The sequence below is a fragment of the Sinocyclocheilus grahami genome, unplaced genomic scaffold, assembly GCF_001515645.1.
Source record: "Sinocyclocheilus grahami isolate Dianchi unplaced genomic scaffold, SAMN03320097.WGS_v1.1 scaffold275.1, whole genome shotgun sequence".
Classification (NCBI taxonomy): domain Eukaryota; kingdom Metazoa; phylum Chordata; class Actinopteri; order Cypriniformes; family Cyprinidae; genus Sinocyclocheilus; species Sinocyclocheilus grahami.
The window spans coordinates 874,133-896,906 of record NW_015505454.1 but is presented as its reverse complement, the minus strand read 5'-3'; the positions used below and the strand labels follow the sequence as shown (position 1 = coordinate 896,906).

Sequence of the window (22,774 nt, the reverse complement as noted above, 5' to 3'; positions counted from 1 at the left end):
CGTCAGCAAACAAAACAGTGCAAATGAAAAGCAGCTTGACTTTTAAAGAACATTTATTTTTTAGAATTCACTGCTGTAAATGGTCAGAAAAATATAGCATTTCGTCATCTTTCAAACATATACACCTGTACATACATGTACTATTTACACTGGGATGCAGGACACGTGAACAAAATAAGAGAAATCTGTTTTCAGTCTTAAAATCAAAAACTCGATTCTACCACTGTTTTTGACAGAATACACAAATATCACAAATCAAGCCGTAAAACTTTCCAAACACGCTGATGATATCTGCTTTACAATGGTCAAAGGTTAATCTGAGAACATCCTGTAACAATAAAAGTGAGGATATTCGTCACAAGGCTGAAAATGTTACTTAGAAAAAACAATTACATTGATTTGAACAGCGTTTGAGAGTTGTACAGATCTGAGCTGGAGGTGTTCCTTATCTACCACTCCTATTTGCACTTATTAAGTCTTTCATACAGTGCTCCATGACCCAAATAAGGTGTGTTGGTTTAGTGTGACACCTGTGCTAAGGGGCTTCCAGGGGCAAGACAGAAAAACACTGGATTAGAACACCACCTCTTTGCTGGAAATGGAGTTGTTTTAATGGATGCTTTGTACATGGTATTTGGATTCATAAATATGAAAACTTTGGGAGAAATGTTGTAAAATGTCAAGAAAACTCAATCTTAATTGTCCTAAAATATGGTCAATTTGCCTTGACAGGTTTTGTGAGATTCATCCATCTTGACATATAGTAATGCAAATAAGTGCATGAGTTTTAGTATGCCTTATACCTGAAAAACACTTAATGTCATAAACCCAGAGCAGCCTTTCAACACAGAACAAAGGAGAACAAATGGAGTCATATAAATCAACTTTTTTTAATTTAACAAACTAATTAAGAGTAATCAGAATAGTAAAACGCACAGGTATGAGAACGTCTCATTCATTTAAATACACACACAGGATCTGCTCCCATACATTCATTCTCGGTGGTCTCTTTTCACCGTGGAGCCCCGAGAGTCCCTGCATCTGTAGCAGTAGAAAATATCAGGTACGTTGGACTTCTTAATCTTAGCGCAGGAGAGATGGACCCATATGGAGCACTCGTCACATTCAATCATGGGACGTCCGGCAAAAGGCTTCCCACAATAACACGTAATCAAATCCCATGAATCATCACCTATAATGGATAGAACAAAAAGGATGGTTGAAAGATAAATAATGATCAGATGCTTTCTTCAGTTTACATTTATGACAGAAATTTTATTCTAGCTATATACATTAAATACACTACTAGCACGCCAAGTCTAATCAGACACTTACCAGACTCTACCATAATATCCTCATCGGTCACCAATGTGTCCGTTTCGCAAGAGCTCAGGTCTGTTTCTTGATTGGACTCCAGTTTAAGCCCCGCCTCATGCATGTGTATGGCCTGTTCTGTTAGCTCCTCCTCCTTTTGAAGCCCCTCGTTCAAAGGGCTTGTGGATGGAAAGTGTCTCTCAGCCTTTACAGATCTCTTCATTTTCTTTAGTGCTGCTTTCGATTGTTTGTGCGCTCTTGCCTCTGAGATGCTTTTTCTCGGCCCTCCTAAAGAGAAGCGTCCGAGTTTCTTCACCTTCTTCCGCTCAGCTTTACTATGCAGATGGATCTGGTTCAATCTCATCTTGTCTAAGGAGCTGTCCGACTGAAGATGGCTGAATTCTGTGCTGCTCCTGTCGGTCTCAGCTTTGTGGACCAAACTGTGAATGTTGTCGAGGCTGGAGTGTGCATCCGTCCAGCTATCCTTTACGGACCCTTCGCCCGAGAGCTCAGAAAGCTCGTGTGCACATGGAGATGAAGATGGAGACCATGAACTCTCCTGGAAACACACATCACCACAATTTGCCCTATTTATCTGCATACGATTTTGCATTGCATGGTGGAAAATAAGCTTATAAAACAGTCATGGCTTAATATTTTTCAACAAACCATATTGGACCTGATCAATATTTCTCATTAATGAGTGAATGAATATATTAAATGATGCTGTTATTACTATATTTTTAATAAGTTTAGCCCTTTTGATTAATTCAATATATAAATAATTACAATTTTACATGAACTACAGAAGAAAAAACCCCCACTGTGATAGGGGATTTCAATTAAGCATAAAAATGTTATTGGAATGTATCATTATATAATTTATAACAATCAGAGAATTGCCAGTATCATCTCTACTGAAATCAATGGATTTAAATAGATTCCTCTGAATTTATGACTGCTCAAAAACAGTCTAAATCTACAACAGACATTCATTTACAACAAAACATCAAATGCATTCCTTTTAGTCACATAAACGGTCACTGTCCGATGAAAAGGATGATAAATTTTTTTAAGTCCCAGAAGTGTTTGTGATATGGTAAACAGGCTCAATATATTTTACAAAAGTATTTTTAATCCTCAGTTGATATCTGAATTTATAAAAGTTAATGTTTTGTAATGGTAATATCTAAAAAAAAAAAACGATTTAAACTTTGTTTAAAATTGTGTCCGTTTTGACAGATTTCCAAAGTTTGGTTTCCACACAAAAAAATAAAGCATTTATTTAAATAAATGTTTATGTATCTCTTCTGGGTCAAAACAGACCAGAATGCAACTAGGGTTAAGTATTTTAGAACACACACACACAGCTTTGTTTTTGTGAAAAGTGGGGACATCCCATAGGCGTAATGGTTTTTATACTGTACGAACTGTATGTGCTATTGCCCTACACCAACCCTACCCCTAAACCTACCCCTTACAGGAAACTTTGTGCTATTTCAGATTTTCAATACACACCATTCTGTGTGATTTATAAGCGTTTTGAAAAGTGGGGACATGGGGTAATGTCCTGAAAAGTCACCTTCTCCTAGTAATACCTATGTTATACCCTTGTCATTATACAAATGTATGTCCTCATTTGTCACAAAAATGCGCGCGCGTGCACACACTATCTACAGAGTCAGCAGCAGGTGATTATCATGAAGATGGCCAAAGTTGCCACTTAATTGCTGTACAAAAAGTCTATAATTTATGACATTCAACTCACTTCTTTCTGAGGTGGAATGTACCCAGCATAGGCCAGGACAAAGCTGCAAAACTTATTGAAATCCTCTACGGTCCTCTTCCTACGCTCTGGAGGCTGGAACAAAGAAAATGTACATTAATAGTGACCAATCATAGTGATATCTAAAGCTATAACATCAGTCTGTCACCAATCTGACACTATTGTCAAAATGAAAATATTTTTGCCCATTACTGTCAGCGACTACATGCAAATACTGATCTCATCCACAGCCCATCCCCCCCATGTTCGGCCACATGTGGCCTAAGCTATAAATAAATAACGAGGCTGTGTCACCATTTAACACTATTACAGATTATAACTGCGACAGCACTTACCAAAGCCTCCGTTTTACAATTCCGGACGGTGTCTGTAAAAGAAACAGAAGAAATCGCCATTACTGGCCAAAGCTGTTACTGTTAAATGCTGAAACTACAACCTTAAATGAACTGTCAAGTTAGCTTTAGCCTGGGCTATTTGGATACTGTTAAAGTAACTTCAAAGTAATTTCCTTACGTGATTATTGGAATGCTACAAACGTACGAAATCGAATTCTAAACATGAAACTTTGTTGCAAATGTTCTGGGTAGTTACTCAGTCGCTCGAGTAAACATCCGAGCAGAAGCTGCTTATGCTAAAAGCTAATGAGTAGATGCAACCTTGTCAAGTCAGCAAAACAAGGAGGCAAATTGGCATCAGAACTATTCAAGTAAGTTATGCTTAGAAAATTATATGTTATGTATCTGGAGGTAGTAGAGAGGCCATGTTAGGTGTACGTAACCTAAGAGGATATCTCGCTGCTAGCATGAGTAACGTTAGTTAATCCAGTCAGGAGCGCTTTGTTAAATGGGTGTTTCACGAGGCTCGTTTAAAACTTCGAGTATTGGTGTGCCACTAAAATAAAATGAAAAGAGAATACGTGTATGACAACAAAAAAGCACATATTTACCTTGGTGATGATCCATAATACCCAACATGGTGGGGTAACGTTACGTTAGTACCACAAAGTTGGGTGGTTCTTGGTGTTGGCTGTTTGATTTCCTGCTAATGCTCTTATGGAGTCACTTTGAGGAAAAGCGAAATTTCTTCCAGTTGAAAATATATGCGAGTCTGGGTGCTTTTGAATCGAACAGATAACTAATAAGCTACCGCACAACCGAAGGGAGGCAACGTTATGCCATATGCTCAGAGTAGTTTAGTCATCAAAACTGTAATACTAAGCAAACGACCAGATTTTTCGACGATTAGATCATGGTCCAGCTAAAATGAAGCTGGACCGTGTATTATTTCGTCCAGACCTCAATTATCGATGATGATGGTGGTGTTCTCTTGTCTTCGATCCTCGTTGATCACCAGCGAATTTAAGCTGATGGCTTTAGATCTAACGTACACAACTGCTGACACCTTGATTGTATCCACAAACGCGAGGCAAAGATGAAAAAGAGCAAGTTAGCTAGCAATTTTCGAATATCGAAAAATCTAAATCGAGCTTTTTGCAACTGCATTCAACAAAGTCTTGAACGTCTGGGTTGCGCGCGGTCTCGACAGGAATCACCCTGTGACGCAACCACGCAAAGAGCGCCACTTTTCTGCGTGATGCATATTGATGTGAACGTAATGAATATGCATGACAGATTGTCGAACATAATCCAAAATCTGACCAAATAGACAACGCAGTTTTTATTTGTATTCATTGGTGGAATACACTGTGCACATACTTTGTAAATGTCAACCGTTACGATGCGTGGCTGGCTTCTTGCAGTAACGTCCTTGTGTTCATACGATGAACACAGGAAATGGGGAAACTGTGGTTCGATGGGCGCCATGTTGGATCAGATGCGCTATACATTTCCACGCATAATCTCCTCTGGGGGAGCCATAATGGCGCACTTTGTTTTTGCACTGTGTACAGGGACTTCCTTAATCCTGGCAGGTCAGCTGACCAATGTCGTGACAGTTTTTTCCTCGTTCCACTGCTTGGTAGGGTATTCCGAGGATTGTCGTTCAGTTCATGCTAATACAGTAAGATTCATCGTTTGCTTTTTTATACAATTATATTTTTATTGCTATCAAACCGGGCAGTTTGCTCCTATCTCATTTTCTAACGTTACGCAGGTGAAGTCTCCTCAGTTGCTGATCAGGCTTTGCTAGTAGCCATCTGTCACCTGACATCTAGTGGTTCCTTACCACAGCCTGATAGATCTCGTAATTCAGGAGTTTTGGTCGTGTGAAGGCGTTTATTTATATATTTCTTTATTTTATTTGTGGTGCGTTAAGTACAGCAGTTAAATTCATATCATTTTCATTTGATACTCAGCTGGAATAGTTTGAATCTGAATGGATACCTGTCGGCCATAGTGGTTCTATTAGTATGAAAGTCTTTAAATTTGTCATCAGTAATTGAAATATTTACCATGACAGTATGATTGAAACTCAAGTATATTGATTAGAACTGGAGCAAAACAGTAGACCTTGAGGTTCTATTGAAATTGTGAAAATTGAAACGTCTGGTAATGTTGATAAGGTTTGGCATGTGTCTTGAAACACTGAAAGATATTGGTGCAATTTGAATGAATGAACTGTTTCACATTTCCTCTTTCAGGATTGCTAACACAGAGAATGGATTTTTCCAAGCTGCCTAAGATCCGAGATGAGGACCGTGAGGGTCAGTTCGGATATGTGCATGGAGTTTCAGGCCCAGGTAAAAATAAAAACATGTTCTAAAGTCACTTTGTTACAAAATTGAACATACAGCACAACATTCCTCCCATAAGCAGTTTATTTTGACTGACAGATGTGGGTCATGAGATGGACAGGTTACAGTCTGTGTGTCTGTTCATTGCAGTGGTGACGGCCTCTAGCATGGCAGGTGCGGCTATGTATGAACTGGTGCGTGTGGGCCACAGTGAGCTGGTGGGAGAAATTATCCGATTGGAGGGAGATATGGCAACCATCCAGGTGTACGAGGAGACCTGTATCCTTTACCATTCAAGAGTGGTTTACTTAAGGCTGGAATACACACACGACCCAATTTTTGCCACGATTTCCCCCTGATTTACAGTCCGAACAAGTTGATGCTAGTTGCTGAAAGTCTGAGGCAGTCTGCAGATTTGAGTTGACAAAGTGGAAAACTGTATGATGCCTAGCATTTTAAAATCTGTTCAGATTTTAAAAGTTGTGCACTGTAGTGTATTCCAGCCCTTACTCGGTCTACAATACTTGAAAAGGTTTTAATAAAGTTAATCCAAATTTGTAATCCAAAAGTTAAAGAAAAAAAAAATTTCTGGAAAATGGCTCTTAAAAACCTTATTTACCTTTTATTTTTCATGGTTCATCATGGTGTTGCCAAAGTACACTTTTGTGTTGTATTAGTATATGTCCATGTTTTCCTGAGCTATCCACAGCTGGAGTTTGTGTTGGAGACCCCGTGCTGCGCACTGGAAAGCCACTCTCTGTGGAACTGGGGCCCGGAATCATGGGCTCCATCTTTGATGGTATTCAGCGTCCCCTCAAAGACATCAATGACCTCACAAAGAGCATCTACATCCCCAGAGGGGTTAACATAGGAGCTCTTAACAGGGACCTCAAGTGGGAGTTCTCTCCTTTTCAGAACCTGAGGGTAAGAATTATCTGTGTGTCTTTCTCTGTATACAGTGACGTCATGCACCTAGTTTTTTGGATTTGCCACCATGGACAGTTCTGACACTTTTTCCTAGGACTGTGAGTCATGATAGTCTAGTGGTGTAATATAGTAGTATGCATGGGGCCGAGTTCAAATTCTGATATAATATGCAGTTTTATAATAAACCAAGCAAAATTGCAGATGAACTCAGCGGCCAGTAATCACCCTGTATTTTCCTGTATGGAAAGCAGTAGAATTGACCTCTTGATATAGTTTGTGTTTCATGGGAAAAAAGACTACCCCAAATAAAACTAGCTTTTATTTAGGGCTGGGCGATAATTCGATAACGATAATTATCGTGATATAATTTTCCTCGATAAAACGATATGAAGAGTTCGATAAATGTTCGATATAACATTTATGTGCCAAAAGCGGAACGAAACAGCGCGACTCATTTGAATCGTGCCACACAGACCGTTTATCCACTCGGACCAATGTTCAAAACGGCCGTGCGGCGCGAGCTCACTAGAGCAGATGCGTTTTTACTCGCTCACGCGAGCTCTAAGCAGCGCTGTGAGATCCAGTGTGAAGCTATGGGATCATATTCCTGCCAAATGTATTGCAGTCACGGATAAAAAAATAACAAGCATGGAACCAAAATTTAAAAACGCAAGTAAAATTATATTGCACAATTTTAAAATGAAAGCAAAGTTTTCAGAATAGCAAACAATGGTCACGGATCAAAAAAGAATAAGTGTAAATCAAAAATGTAATAACGCATTAAAAAAAATAATAAGCACGAATCAAAACTTTAAACACATTTAAAATCATATTGCACAACACTGAAATATTAATGCAAAATTATCCAAATTGCACACACAATCATGTTTTCCGTGGTTATCTTTCTGTTTTTTGTGCTCTCGGACATTTTCTGCACATATTTTTATTTTTTGTATGCTTATGCTGTTTTTCCCTTTGCTCTTTATTCCACATTCTGCGCTTCTTCTTCCAAATGTTGCGGTTAGAGTTTCATGTAAATCAGGGAGGGCTAAAACATCATCATTGGTCCACTAGTTCTAGATTGACAGCTCCTCCTCTAGACAATCAGTCGAAGAGGGTCGGTGACATCACTCCAACGCGCCTCATTACAGTGTTAGAATAAATGTAACCATATAAAACTGAGGTTGCTACAATTTTTACAGATATTACTGATTTTGATAATGAACAAAAATTTACCTCTGCATCCTAGCTCAAGCTACTATCAAATGTGCATTTCTAAGAGACAAAAAAGTGATATTTATTATTAATAATATTATCAGGCAACCCAAACCTGTTTCTTGATTTGAAACAATATCACTCATTAGAACATGCAGAAACTAAGAAATACATTTTTCTATTTAGATATTTATTTTGTTAAGGAAAATTAATTGTCTGGTTTCTACAACTTTCAATGTGGAGCAAAAATCTGGCTTTAAACTTGAAAGAAATAAAGATTTGACGTTTATCGTGATAATTATCGATATTGACTGATCTGAAAAAAATGATCGTGATCATTTTTTTGGCCATATCGCCCAGCCCTACTTTTATTATTTAGAATAAAATTTTACGTTCACTGTAATAATTACTGAAATGTCTTCAGACCCAATGATATACTTCTGAATTATGAACCAAAGCAAGAACATATATTAACGCCTTTACCTTTGCTATTCTACAATTTAAAGAATATTGTAAGTTTTTTGCAACTTTTAGAAACAAATTCATTTTAACCGTTAGCACTGGGCATGACAAAGCTAAAACTGCACTGTGTATGGAAGCTGATTTTGTAAAACCGAGGCTGTCATTTCTGTAGTTCTTAATGTGCAGCACCTGCAACATGTATTCCCTAGCACATGTCATTTTCACACAAGGCTGATATTTAAATGGATATATAATACACATGAGATAAATGCAATACAAAAAAAAATATTTTGTAAAATTTTGGATGGATTCCCTTAACCACTAGCATGCAAAAACTCCTTGGTTCTGTGCAAAAACTTTCAGGCTAAATGACATATTTAGGCTTTAAAATTATGAAATTCACCAAAAGGCGACATCTTAGAGGCACTATTAATTTTGTATCTACAATAATTGTAGAACATCATATGTAAAGAAATCATTATCATATGTAAAGAGAAATTTATTTTAGTCTTTTTGGAAATAGCATATAAAATCCATTTGGTTCATAAATCTTAGCTGCCACATGCCCTCTCGATTTGAATGTGTATGACTTTTGTGAATGTGTACTTTTGTCTGTATATATTTACAGTATTTGTATACTATATTGACATTATGCACTGGATGTTTTTTCAGGTTGGAAGTCACATTACAGGAGGTGATATCTATGGACTGGTGTATGAGAACTCTCTCATCAAACACAAGATCATGCTGCCCCCTCGCAGCAGGGGAACAGTCACCTACCTCGCTCCGCCAGGAAATTATGACGTCTCTGTGAGTCAAGTTCACAATCATCCTCACATGTCCTGAAATACTACACACTTTTATGGACAAGCACGCAAGTGTAGTTCACGTCAATTTAAATTTATTTGTATAGTATGTTATAAATAGGGTGACCATATGGGCCATTTTTACGGGACGCGTCCTTGTCAGGATTTCTATATTGCCTAAAAATCCAGGTTTTTGCTGCTTGCACTGTGCAGATTGATCGTTGTATGACATTCACGAGAGCTATAGAGTGCCGGGCAGACGGCTCCTTATGCTTTCGAATCGCTCTCGCGGTACTTTGGTGTCATTCAATGATCGGTGCGCAGCAACGCTTCAAGTCGAACGAACGAACAAACACGTGCACGCATTTGCATCGCTTTGATCGTTCTCTGTAGATCTCACCTTCTCACGCGCCACGATTGGTCGATTATATACAATACCTGCATGTTATTGGTCAAACTACTTTGGATGTTTTAGGCAATATAAAAATCCTGGCCAGGACGTGTCCCATATGAACGGCACATATGGCCACCCTAGTTATAAAAGGAACAGTTGGATGGAAAAACTCCCTAAGATGTTTAGGTAAGATGAGGAAGAAACCCAATATTAGTAATTACTGGAACTTCCCTTTTCATGTGTGTGTCAGGATGTGGTGCTGGAACTGGAGTTTGAAGGAGTAAAGGAGAAGTTCACCATGGTGCAGGTGTGGCCCGTGCGACAGGTGAGGCCTGTTACTGAGAAGCTACCTGCAAATCACCCCCTGCTGACTGGACAACGAGTACTGGATGCCCTCTTTCCGTGAGTCTTAAGCTTTTCTTGATTCTCATTTCTCCATTAATTAAACAGACTTGTCTGCAGTCTTGGCCCACTGGTTATCTATCCTGAAAATATCAATTTCTATTATCTTGCATTGGTAACAAACCCCCACAAGATTTCATGCTTAGGGTTACCAGATCCCTCAGTGTCCTAAATGGATGCATTTTCTTCCCATTGTTTTACTTCAAATTCCCAACCTGGCTATCATGTGTACATGCTCTCTTTGCACTGCAGAAAAAGGAACAGATAATCAGAAAACACAGACAAACATGTACTGTATGTTGGAGTTTCTCCAATGTGAGCGTAATACAGCCAATCAGTGTTTTTTAATGAAGCTGCTTGCACTATTTGCTGCTGTTAAATCTGCAAGCATACCTTCTCATTGATGAACTGTAATAAATATATAATAAATCAGGAATGAGATTAGTTAAATCATGCATATTAGTTGACTTTCTCTTGATTTGAGCTTATTTGGAAGTGCAGTAATTCTGATGAAATGTAAAAAGTAATTTCTCAAAATGTTGATTATTAATGGTTGTGATTATACATTTTGAGCAAAATAGTCATGATTATCAGGTTAACCATTATTGTAAAGTCCTCATTTCTGCCATTTTGCAGTTGTGTCCAAGGAGGGACCACAGCCATTCCAGGAGCCTTCGGCTGTGGTAAGACCGTGATCTCTCAGTCTCTCTCCAAGTACTCCAACAGTGATGTCATCATTTACGTGGGTTGTGGAGAGCGTGGAAACGAGATGTCTGAAGTATTAAGAGACTTTCCGGAGGTTGGTATGGCACTGGGTTTAATGATGCTATACCTGGTCACTTTGTCAAATAAGTTTTTTATTCAGTCATCGAATAACCTTACAATAATCACACGTTCCAGGATTAAGTCACATTGATTTATACAATGTCTGTGAATGCGATATAAAAATTCATAACCGGAGAAGTTCAAGTGACCCTGTCATGTGGTTTAAATGAACCTGGTTTAGATGATTGACTGTAATTTTGTTTGATAGCTAACTATGGAGGTGGACGGCAAGGTGGAGAGCATTATGAAGAGAACAGCACTGGTGGCCAACACCTCAAACATGCCTGTGGCTGCCAGAGAAGCCTCCATCTACACCGGTAAACTCAAGAGCTGTATTTATCAAATTTGCTGAAATGCTGGTGAATCAGGTTTTATGAGATGATTATTGATAGCAAAATGAAATCAAACAAAACCCGTAAGAGGATAATCTATATATGTATGTATGTGGATGCATTTATCTTGTGTGTGAACAGGTATCACATTGTCTGAGTACTTCAGAGACATGGGCTATAACGTCAGCATGATGGCTGACTCCACCTCTCGTTGGGCTGAGGCTCTTAGGGAGATCTCTGGACGATTGGCTGAGATGCCTGCTGGTATGTACAGCTCTTACAACGTTCTTTTTTATCAAAGATTCACAAAAATATTAAGCAACACAACTGTTTTCAACATTGATAATAATAGGAAATGTTTCATGAGCAGCAGATAACTTCTGAAGGATCATGTGGCATTGAAGCTGCTGAAAATCCAGCTTTGCTTCTCAGGAATAAATTGCATTTTAAAATATGTTCTATTAAATTGTAATTGTAATCAACAGCCATGATGAGCATAAGAAACCTTACCGACCCTAAACCTTTGTGATTGCTAATTTACTATAGGCTACTACTGAATTAAAAAAAAAATTTTTGCTTGTACTGCATACTTTAAAGGGTTAGTTCACCCAAAAATGAAAATTAGCCCATAAATTACTCACCCTCAAGTCATCCTAGGTGTATATGACTTTCTTCTTTCAGACGAATCCAGTCGGCGTGATATTAAAAATGGTCTTTGATCTTTCAAGCTGTTTAATGCCACTCAGCGGGTGTTGCATGCATCAGTCCAAAAGAAGTTTAATAAAAAGCGCCCATCCATAAAAAAAATGTCTCACACGGTTCCGGGGGGTGAACAAAGGCCTCCTGTAGCGAATCGATGCGTTTTTGTAAGAAAAATATCCATATTCAAAACGTAATAATCACTTTAATGTAGCTTGCGTCAACAGTTGTACACGGAAGCAGCTCCGGGAGGATGACGTATGAGGTCAGTGCTGCGCATGGTGCATGCACAACACTGACCTCATACGTCATCCGTGCGAGACACTTTATTTTTATGGATGGGCTTCTTTTTATTTAACTTCTTTTGGACTGATGCATGCAACACCCGCTGAGTGGCATTAAACAGCTTGAAAGATCAAAGACAATTTTTAATATAACTCCGACTGGATTCATCTGAAATAAGAAAGTCCTATACACCTAGGATGACTTAAAGGTGTGTAATTTATGGGCGAACTAACCCTTTAAATTATGCATTGTATTGGCAGCAAAATGTGTGTAAAACACATCTCAAACTTCCTCCAAATTGAGGTATTGTTGCTATTTTGTTGTCATATACACTGCAGTTGTGGTTACAATGCAGTTTTTTTTAATACCTACCCAAACAGAAGCGAAATGAGATGCCACATGTTTAACTGCATTTTCACCACATTCACAACTTGGTGTTTTGACTAGATTGTGCAGCCTTGTCCAAACCAAACTTTCTTGTATTGGATAATCAAACTTTCTTGTTTTCCTTCTACAGACAGTGGGTATCCCGCATACCTTGGAGCCCGTCTGGCATCATTCTATGAGAGAGCAGGTCGAGTAAAGTGCCTAGGTAACCCAGAGAGAGAGGGCAGCGTCAGCATTGTGGGAGCGTAAGTACACTCAAATAACATCAAGCGGCTTATTAATAAATATGCAAATTGATATGTACGTTTGTACAAACTCTGATTTATTATTGTGTGAATGTTATGTGTGTTTCTAAAAATATTGCATGCATTTTTGTGGTGGTTTCTAACTGCAGATGTTTCTGTTCATTTCTCTACAGTGTGTCTCCCCCTGGTGGTGACTTCTCAGATCCTGTGACTTCTGCCACTCTTGGTATTGTGCAGGTGGGTGACTCCTATGAATGCTTGTCATTAACATGATGTGATGTTTATTTTTTTAAGCAGTCATTTAACTCTTTTAAATGAAGCAGTAATAGAATCTTCCATTATCCCCACCCCCCCTCATTTGAACTGTTGCTCTCAGGTGTTCTGGGGTCTAGATAAGAAGCTTGCCCAGAGGAAACACTTCCCTTCTGTTAACTGGTTGATCAGTTACAGTAAATATACACGAGCGCTGGATGAGTACTATGACAAACACTTCCCAGAGTTCGTGCCGCTGCGTACCAAAGCTAAAGAGATTCTGCAGGAGGAGGAGGACCTGGCTGAGATTGTGCAACTTGTTGGAAAGGTGTGTTTGTGTATGTTGTTTGTCAAATAGTGTTATTAAAAAAGCGTTTTTGTGTGGTATTTGGTATTTGTATTGATAATTTATTTAATGTATATTTGTTGATTCTGAATGCATTTATTTTGTTTTTTTGCCCTCAGGCCTCCCTGGCTGAGACCGATAAAATCACTCTGGAGGTGGCCAAACTCATTAAAGATGACTTCCTGCAGCAGAACGGTTACACTCCCTATGACAGGTAAACTAATCATCTGTGCAATATGAAGAATGTGGCATTCCCACAGACCTCTTTTTAGGTGTCGTCTTATTCTAGTTGCCTGTTTGTCAGTCTGCTAATTCTTTCTCACATTATCTCCCTGTCTCTCTCTTCCAGGTTCTGTCCCTTCTATAAGACAGTGGGGATCCTGTCCAATATGATAGCTTTTTATGACCTGGCCCGGCATGCTGTCGAGACCACAGCGCAGAGCGATAACAAGATCACCTGGGCCCAGATCCGTGAGCACATGGGAGAAATTCTTTATCGCATCAGCTCCATGAAGTTTAAGGTACCGTTGTTCAAATATTGATGTTGGGATTTTTGTAGCTGTAAAGATCGTAGACCATAGGTTGCAAAAGCTGAAATAAAATAAAACACAAATATTAAATTAAAACTTTTAACTTAAAAAGAGTGCTGTGTTGGCAACCAAATGAAATAAGTTTACGCTGAAGTACAAAATAACTAAAATTAAAATTTAAAATAAAAATGGTAATAAAACAAATAATAAAAAATTACTAAAATTAACATAAAAACGGAAAATATAAAAATAGAACCTAATTCAATGAGTAATAAATATTATAATACTACATAGTGTATATACCAGCTTACATATGTGTATTTTATTCACACTTAATTTTTTTTATTATTGGAAGCTTCTGTCACCAAAACCAATAAACAAAACAAACATACTTGACAATAAAGCTCTTTCTGATTCTGATAGTATCATATAATGAGGATGTGGGGTTGAGTCTGTTGTGTCCCATCCTGATCCTGTTTTCAACCAAAAAGGACATAAAATTATTTGTGAAATGTTGAAAATTGTTTGAATATATACAGAAGTATAAAATCTGGTATTACAAATGAAACGGGAGTTATAAAAAAAGAGGTATTAAAATGTCCTTAAAAATAAAATATTGCAATTCATTATTATTGCCGTGAACCTCTTTGACCAAACAATATAGAAGATGATCAACATTAAAACATTAATGGTAACTGGACTGTTGTTTAATGTAGTACAGGTCATATTTACTTGTTACCTGTAATGCAAGACATGAAATATTGACTGAAAAATGTGTTAATAATGTAATTTATTTATACATGTTCATTTTAATATTTATTGTAAGTTTCTTTAAATAATTAGATTATTTACATTCATTTTATGGCTAACGTTGAGCAGTTTTCCATAACTGCATGCGTCTATGTGTTTGGCAGGATCCAGTCAAAGAGGGTGAAGCAAAGATCAAAGCTGACTACGCTCAACTGCTGGAAGACATGCAGAATTCTTTCCGCACTCTCGAGGACTAAAAGCAACCTTTGACCTCACACGTGTCCCAGCTGTCTCCTCCCCCGTGCTGTGCAGTGCATTTCCCAGTGCTCCCTTGTGCATGTGTACCTCTCGTCTGAATATACACTGAAACTGAACAAGACGAATGAAAGTCAGAGCTAGTAGCCATCGCTAATCTGAACACGGTCTTTAGAAATGTAAAAAGAGTGTGTTCTCACTCTATAACTACAACTGTTGCTTGGTGTTTGAAGTATAAGATTGTATTTTAGCATTTAAGCAAATGCCTCCGTGATCTCTCTGTGCTGAGACTCAACACTTGAAGCACAAAAACAGCAAACATTCATCTTCTCTTTTTCTCACCACCTGCTTTCCCACGAGTCCTCGCTGCGTGTGGGAAAGTGCAGGGGAGCACAGTGTTTATTCCCATCTCAGTTTTTTTTCTCTGTGACCAATAGAAATGTGTTATATAATAATGGGAACAATGGAAGTCAGAAAGGAATCATTGAGGCTTCCCTTATTTATTTGAATCTTGTTTTGTCTCATTAATGTGATTTCTGCTCCAAGCGTGTTTCTTTGATCGTTTCTCATATTCATGTGAGTGAGTGAGTGAGTGTGCATGGGTGTGTGGGTAGAGTATTGTGGCTTCTGTAGGGGTACATTACTACATTTATTGTGTGTGGTGTTGTGTGTTCAGTTCCAAAGAATTAAACTATTGGAAACTGTTTGAATGACTCTGCTTTATAACAAAAATAGATGATTTGATTTTCATTCTAGTAGTTCCAGGGATGATTCTAGGATTTTCATTTTAGGGGGGCTCAGCCCCCAGTGAGGGTATAATAATAATAATAATAGCCTAATGAGAGATATATATATATATAAATAAAAAATGTTTGATTAATAGGGGTCATATACTAAACTTATTGCAGTATTCCACCGTATTGCATAGATAGGTATAACATTTGAGTACTGAAAAAGCCAAATTCAAGTCTTCATGATCTCACACACAACCTGTTTTACTGTACAAACACAAAATTTTACTGTTTGCGTTTCTAGTACAACCCTCTTTCCTTAGCTCAAGTATGCTAACCTCTTTGCCACATGCACTGGAATATGTATTATATGGAAAGTTAAAGTTTCAAATGAAAATGGCAACATGATCGTTTTATAAAGTATGTGTTCATATGTGCTTCATTTCTGCTGGAGGAAACAGCTGTGGTGTGATGAGGGGTGAACGCAGTGAAAACTTGGGCTACAGTAGATGGGGAACTGATTATGGTTCCCCCATGATATTTTGTAAACTGGATTTATGACTAAGAACTGCATAGATGCAGATATTATAACAATCTATTGTTAAACACACACCTTGTCCTCTGTTTCTCGCTCTGCACATTGAAAAAGAACGCGCTGAAAGACGGAGAGGAGCCGATCGAAGTCTGCCGCCGTTTTCAGATGACTGAGGCGATCACGAATTTGTGTACAGTTTATGGAGCTAATCGCACAATTTTAGGGGCTATAGCCCCCCTAAAAATGGCCTAGTGACACCCATGAGTAGTTCTCCTCTCACTCTCGAAAGTTTGGGGTCGGAAAGTTTTTTTTTAAGTGTTAATGCTCACCAAGGCTGCATTTATTTGATCAAAAATTACAGTAAAACAATAAAATTGCAAAATATTATTACAATTTAAAATAACTTTTCTATTTTAATATTTTTCCTTGTGATGATAAAGTAAATTTTTTACTCCAGTCTTTTTAAAGAGTACATTTTTCTCCAGTCTTCAGTGTCACATGATCTGTCAGAAAACATTTTAATATGCTGATTTGGTACCCTGTTGAATAAAAACAGCATATGCTGGTTAGGTATGTTTTGACGCTGGGATGCTGGTTTATGCTGGTCCTTTGTTATAGTATATATATATATATATATATATATATATATATATATATATATATAAAGCTATGCAAGTCTTTTCAGAAATGTTACTTGAAAATAAATAACAATATATATGTTACTTTTAATAAATTTAATGTGTTCTTGCAGAATAAAAAAATATGAATTTCTTTAACTTTCGAATGGTATTGTAGATGTTTCCAATTTGAAAATCTTTACATATCCACAATATTTGGAATCCACCTGTGACTTTATTTATTTTGCTTTCCTCAGAGACAGGCTTGTGCTGGCCTGGCCTTGTGGATGTTTTTCAAGCTGTGGTTACTTACTTGTGTAGTTACATGAGACCGGGAAGTCACCAGAGACACTTTGAATAATAAAACTTGTTTATTTGTGTCAGAAGGAGAGATGGTGATTTTCACAGAAAACAAACCTAAGCCCACGGGACGAAATCACACAATCACAAACCAGTTCACAACCGGCTATTTCTGAAGCGAAGGCCCTGCTGGGTCTTACAAAAGGCATGCAGGTGAAAATGAAGAACTTTGCAATTAGATTCTTTAATCAAAACAGAATACTGAAGCACAGCACGGGTGTTGAGATCAGGCCTCTCTTGAGAGGAAATGTATTCTGTGTTGAGTGCTGATACAAGATCAGTTTCTGATTGATATAACTTCATAATGGCCTCTGGTAAACATTCTATCCACTCAACAGTCCATCTGCTCCACCTGAGGTATGCAAAGGACTTACATCAGTGTCTACTAAACAACATCTATCATATGTTGTTATGATACTATTAAAAGACTTGCAATTCTGAAAACATATGTGCATGCATATAGATCAATAAAAAGCAAAAGCAAGTATGCAAATATCATTTTGCATGGGATGGTTTTGAACATTGACAGAGCTCAGTTCATAACTCAGCTGCTCTTTTTCATCATTGTTAGATCTGATGGGGTGGGTATGTGTTCGAGGAGGGTCACCGGATCTATTTGTCTATGTAATCGTATATATTATAATTCAGAATATGGGGTGAGCTAAATGCCTCACCGTTCAGTTAAGTCATTCTCTCATGCACTGCGGTCAGTTCTTGGCAGCATGAGCGTATGTGTGTTTGTACACTTTTACCTTTAGCCTTTACCGTAGCCTCACCACACTTTTAACCTCCAAGCTCCAAAGCTGTCGCTCGCGTCTCATTTCTGCAGGCAGTTCAGTTTGTCCTTGAACTGAGTCAATATCACAGCAACCAGCCCCACTGCCACGCCAACAACTGCCACAACGATGCCAATTATAGTGCCCACCGACTCTTCAATCACACCTGAGCGGATGTGAAGAAAAGCTAGAATCTCACTGTCATCTTTCATTGTCTCACATGAATGTAATGGGCTCCCTAACAAAATACTTCAGATTTCACATTTATTCAGACTGCTTTTGCAGTTACCTATAGTGCTCAGTTAGTAAATCTTTAATCATGCTAATTTAATTTTATTATTTTCATTTTATTGGCCATAACAGATTATAGGCACTGGCCATAATTTTAATATTGGTGAATCTCTAGTCCTAGCTCTGCTTCTTTACTATATTTTCTTCTTTGAAACATGGTTATTTTAGTATTATTGTAGTTTTTATTAATATTTTCATTTTTTATATTTTCCATTTCATTTTGATTATAAAGTTGAGTAATTTTGTTGTGTGCTTTTGTAATTTTTTATTTTTTTAAGTATGTCTATACAGTATAGTTTTCATACATTTTATTTCAGTTTTAAGTTATTTTAGCACACAAAAATGAGAAATGCTGCCTTGGCAACTAGCTTAAGTAAAATAGAGTTACTTTATATATATATAAACAACATCTATCATATGTTGTTATGATACTATTAAAAGACTTGCAATTCTGAAAACATATGTGCATGCAAAAAAAAAAAAAAATATATATATATATTTTTTTTTTCAGTCAACTTTTATGTTATTTCAAGTAATGACATCTTTGTTCTTTTTATTTGTTCTTTTTTTTGTTTTAGTTTAGTTGTTTTAGTTTTAATTAACTGTAGTAACCCTGCTTTGAACTGTACTGAAAAGATTGGTAAGCTCTTCCTTGAGGTTTATAGGCCATAGACCGATTAAAAGATAAAGTTTTTTACACTAATATCTTTGCACCCCCCATCCTTTCTCACCCAGCCCTTTGCGGATGCTGAGTTTGGTCCCGCCTCCCTGAAGAACAGTCGAGCGTGTTGATATGAAGGCACACAAATACAGGCCTTGATCCTCCACCGAAATATTCCTTAGTGTCATGGATAGATCGCCCTCAGACAGATCACCAGACAAAAACACACGGCCAGCAAACTCATCCTCCGCCGTCTCGTTGCCTTGTAGAACATTCTTCCTTCCCTCCAAACTCTGCACATACCACTTCACCTTCTCCACAGCCTGCACTTCATCCACATCACTCTTTAAAAAACAGGGCAACACCACATCCTCCCCTTCCACAGCTTTTGCCTTTGGAGGCTGTTGTAAATATGAGGCCCCCTCAGCAGGCAGAGAAGATAAAGGTTCTGCTGTGGACGTGATGAGGATGGACAGGGGAGTTGGAGTGGGACTGGCGATAATGGTCATATTGACAAGTAGACAAAGAAAAAGAAGCCCACCTGTCAATAAAACAACATTATTATTTGAGAGTGCAATGATTATATGTGAATGCATATGTATATGGGGCTCATGAACTAATTATGTATATAATTTATGGTCAAAACTCCAGATTTAGCATGTTTAAAGCAGAATAGCAACCAGTCAAGAATTCACACATATACACACTTATGTACTATAAATATACAGTAGCTTACATGGCAGTGTTATGGTCACACTAAGTCCCTTTACTAAAATTAGAGACTCAAAAGTCGCAAGGATTAAAATATCAAAAGTCCTGTGTGGAGCGTAAATCCTTCAAGCAACACTTTATTTGGTCAGCAGTAGTCTAGTTACTAGTAGTCTGTTCAGAATGAATCCCTCAGATTTTCTGAATCAAGCCTGAATTACCAACAAATAGACTTGACGAGAGCGGTATCATGTAACTCAGTGAACTCAAAAACGTTAAACTGATATGAGTAATATTTGAAAGATAACATTAACGCGGCAGCAGCCTCAGTACAGTATTACATGTTCATTAATGTCTCAGAAAGTGCTGCTTCCATAAACACTTGGAATTAGAAGAACATTAACTGTGAAACAGACAGTAAATATTGATTTGATGACCTTTTTAAGGGTTAACAGATGCGGACTGAGAAATGAGAGCAAAATGTTTTTGATGTACAGTTTGTTTAAAATAAAAAAATATGACCACAAACTATTAGGTTACCCCTGGCTGGCACATGTTGATATTCGTGTGTGTTTATGAAGGTCTAGCTGCTAAACTGTAATGTTTGTGGATATGATTACTTGAAGAGGGAGGGAAGATATAGAGTCTGATCATTTGTTTGAGGTTCCTTGTTAATTTTGTCAAGCTACATTAGTAGAACACAGACAAGTGAGAAAGCTAAATGCTAAGAGAAAGATATACTCTTACCTGTGAGGGCAGAGTGGAAAGGGTGACTAAGTAAGTTTCTAGAAGTTAAGAGACCGAGGAAAGACATTTCTGTCTCAGAGAAGTGTCACACTCTGACACTGAGCTGACAGAGCTTCACTTTATCTCCCCCTCCTACATTACACACACACACACACACACACACACACACACACACACACACTTTAGTCCCTTTTCACCCACACAGTAGTATTACCTTGCATATCTATCCGTCTATCTACACTGTAAAAAAAATCAGTTACAAACAGGGCACAATTTACTGTATTAATGTTAAGGATTTTTTGCGTATTGATGTTTTACAGGAGTTTTACCTTAATTTAGGTAAAAACCGCATTGCATTGTTTTACAGCACTGTTAAATTCAATAGTTTACCTTAATTAGATATAATTGGTTATCTTTACTTAGTTGTTATACTTACTGGGTTTTATTAAGTTACAGTTAATTTCAAGGCAAATCAAATTATTTACTTTCTGCTTTGAGTGACGCTTACTTAAAATATTCAAGTAGCCACAAAGGAACCAATGACATTAATAAACCAGTGAGAGGCAGCAGTGCACTAATATGTTGCTAATGTGCAACAATAACATAAGAAGAAGAAAAGAAAAAGAGTTTTTGAGGTGGGTTAATTCTTAATAGACTTTTCACTCATTTCCTCCATGTCTGCAGTTATCTTTCACTAGTTGCATTCACTCGTTTCCCAAAGTCATCTTGAATATTGCATTTTCAATACAACTGAAATATTCGAGAGAACATCACATTAGCTGACTTCATAAATTGATGTTGATTTTCCTAAAAAAAAAATTTACTCACCATTATAGTGATCAGTGTTCACTTTGGTTGGGCACTTGGAACTTCGTTTATATTATTATTATTATAATTTTTCATGTAGCAATGCATCATGAAATCAGAGTTATTTGATTTCAAGGAAAGAAAAGTAATAAATAGCTTGCTTTTAGAAGGTGATATATCTTCTAATTAAATCATTCGCTAGTGTATTTTTTATGTTTATTAATTATCTTTTACATTTTCATTGTTTATCATAAACACCTTGAGAAGCTTTTAATTGGGTTGATATAATCTTTTAATATTTGTATATGCTCGAGTCACACACAGACTTCAACATTTAGCATGCGAATCACAGCAATGGTAACAATTAAATTGTATTTATTTTTATTAACTGTAACAATAACCATTTTATTTGCTCTTTTTATTGTGCTACTACTGACAAAAGACAAATAAAACGGGCAAATCAAAAGTAACAACAATAAAACAAAGCAGTTGCATAATTTATTCAATGCACTCTGGGAGTCAGTGAGTATCTATACTAAGTCAAGAGTAAATCTAAAGTAAAGGATCAAGTACCCCCTACAGTTCTTTTTTTAGTTACTAGAACTCTCGTGTGTGTAAACTATACTAACTAAACATTTGTCAGCAGTGTTGGGGATTTTGTCATTTAATTACAGAATAAATGTAACTGTAATCTGTTACAGTTACTAAGAAAAAAGGTAACATTTTATTTTAAGGTGTTCTTGTAATATAATAACAATCAATTACGCACAATTGCATGCAAATAACCCTAAACCAAACCCTAATCCTAAACCTAACTAACCATATAGTAAGTACATGTAGTTAATTGAGCCCGGTCTCATGAAAATGTGTATAAATAGTACGCCAAATAAAAATGAAAACTCGTGGTATTGATACGCAAAAATGGACTTTGGTGTGCATATGATACGCATGTGTTTGGCGTGCATATAATACGCCGTTTTCACGTGCATATGATACGTAATTTGTTGGCGTACATATGATACGCAGTTCTCGCGTACATATGATAAGCATCTACCCCACAACCCTAAACCTACCCATCGCGTAGCATATACACGCCAAAGTCCATTTTTGCGTATCAATACCACGAATTTTCGTTTTTATTTGGCGTACTATTTATATGCACTTTCATGAGATCGGGTTGGTTAATTACAGTTTTTCTGAATTGCTAAAACACTAAACCCCAATCTCTGAACCAAATTCTCACTAGGAGTCAATAAAATAAACACTACAGAGCATTCATTAGACACTACAGATAAAAATGGAGAACACAGCATCCAGAACATTACAGAAAAAGTATATTGCATTGAGTAAACAATTTTGCAATTCTGTAAAAAAGCATAGTAATTGCAACTGAGTAAGGTGAATACATTTATAGGCCTACTGTATGTTCTGCAAGAATAGTATTGTGCTGAATATTGAATAGTACTGAATGTTTGTATACTGTATATACATAAGATATATACATATACATATAAGATATATACATATACATATAAGAAAGAAGGCGTAACTTTTATTCTCGCTGTAGTATTGTTGTTGCCGCCGGCGCCATGTCGTGAAGGCACTGTGTGTTTCATTGTGAAAGCGAAACTACTTTG

At 37.2% G+C, this 22,774-nt stretch overlaps 3 protein-coding genes across 3 annotated transcripts; 1 reads left to right on the top strand and 2 right to left on the bottom strand.

Annotated features, from left to right (window-relative positions):
• Window positions 1-46: 46 nt before the first annotated feature.
• LOC107599938 (PHD finger protein 23A-like) lies at window positions 47-4,672 on the bottom strand. Its single transcript, XM_016291681.1, has 5 exons — window positions 4,047-4,672; window positions 3,436-3,467; window positions 3,083-3,175; window positions 1,336-1,873; window positions 47-1,192 (listed from the first exon to the last, which is right to left on the bottom strand). Exons 1-5 carry the CDS (start codon window positions 4,072-4,074, stop codon window positions 993-995), a joined length of 891 nt encoding a protein of 296 aa, XP_016147167.1. The 5' UTR covers window positions 4,075-4,672; the 3' UTR covers window positions 47-992.
• Window positions 4,673-5,015: 343 nt separating this feature from the next.
• Window positions 5,016-15,646, top strand: atp6v1aa (ATPase H+ transporting V1 subunit Aa). Its single transcript, XM_016291679.1, has 15 exons — window positions 5,016-5,119; window positions 5,700-5,798; window positions 5,943-6,071; window positions 6,502-6,716; window positions 9,069-9,206; window positions 9,847-9,998; window positions 10,635-10,797; window positions 11,032-11,140; window positions 11,297-11,419; window positions 12,657-12,771; window positions 12,945-13,008; window positions 13,148-13,351; window positions 13,489-13,583; window positions 13,719-13,890; window positions 14,814-15,646. Exons 2-15 carry the CDS (start codon window positions 5,717-5,719, stop codon window positions 14,904-14,906), a joined length of 1,854 nt encoding a protein of 617 aa, XP_016147165.1. The 5' UTR covers window positions 5,016-5,119; window positions 5,700-5,716; the 3' UTR covers window positions 14,907-15,646.
• A 1,474-nt stretch (window positions 15,647-17,120) lies between these two features.
• Window positions 17,121-20,407, bottom strand: LOC107599977 (natural cytotoxicity triggering receptor 3). Its single transcript, XM_016291730.1, has 3 exons — window positions 20,331-20,407; window positions 18,946-19,416; window positions 17,121-18,089 (listed from the first exon to the last, which is right to left on the bottom strand). The coding sequence occupies exons 1-3, from the start codon at window positions 20,395-20,397 to the stop codon at window positions 17,965-17,967; spliced, it is 663 nt and encodes a 220-aa protein (XP_016147216.1). The 5' UTR covers window positions 20,398-20,407; the 3' UTR covers window positions 17,121-17,964.
• Window positions 20,408-22,774: the final 2,367 nt, after the last annotated feature.

Coding starts and splice junctions, on each gene's coding strand:
- LOC107599977 (XM_016291730.1), bottom strand. CDS start 20,397: ATGTCTTTCCTCGGTCTCTTAACTTCTAGAAACTTACTTAGTCACCCT. Junction 19,417..20,330: donor TTTCCACTCTGCCCTCACAG/GTAAGAGTATAT, acceptor TTTTATTGACAG/GTGGGCTTCTTTTTCTTTGT. Junction 18,090..18,945: donor CAGCATCCGCAAAGGGCTGG/GTGAGAAAGGAT, acceptor ACATCCGCTCAG/GTGTGATTGAAGAGTCGGTG.
- atp6v1aa (XM_016291679.1), top strand. CDS start 5,717: ATGGATTTTTCCAAGCTGCCTAAGATCCGAGATGAGGACCGTGAGGGT. Junction 13,009..13,147: donor CCACTCTTGGTATTGTGCAG/GTGGGTGACTCC, acceptor TGTTGCTCTCAG/GTGTTCTGGGGTCTAGATAA. Junction 13,584..13,718: donor GGTTACACTCCCTATGACAG/GTAAACTAATCA, acceptor TCTCTCTTCCAG/GTTCTGTCCCTTCTATAAGA.
- LOC107599938 (XM_016291681.1), bottom strand. CDS start 4,074: ATGTTGGGTATTATGGATCATCACCAAG. Junction 3,176..3,435: donor ATTGTAAAACGGAGGCTTTG/GTAAGTGCTGTC, acceptor TCTTTGTTCCAG/CCTCCAGAGCGTAGGAAGAG. Junction 1,193..1,335: donor GGATATTATGGTAGAGTCTG/GTAAGTGTCTGA, acceptor TATCCATTATAG/GTGATGATTCATGGGATTTG.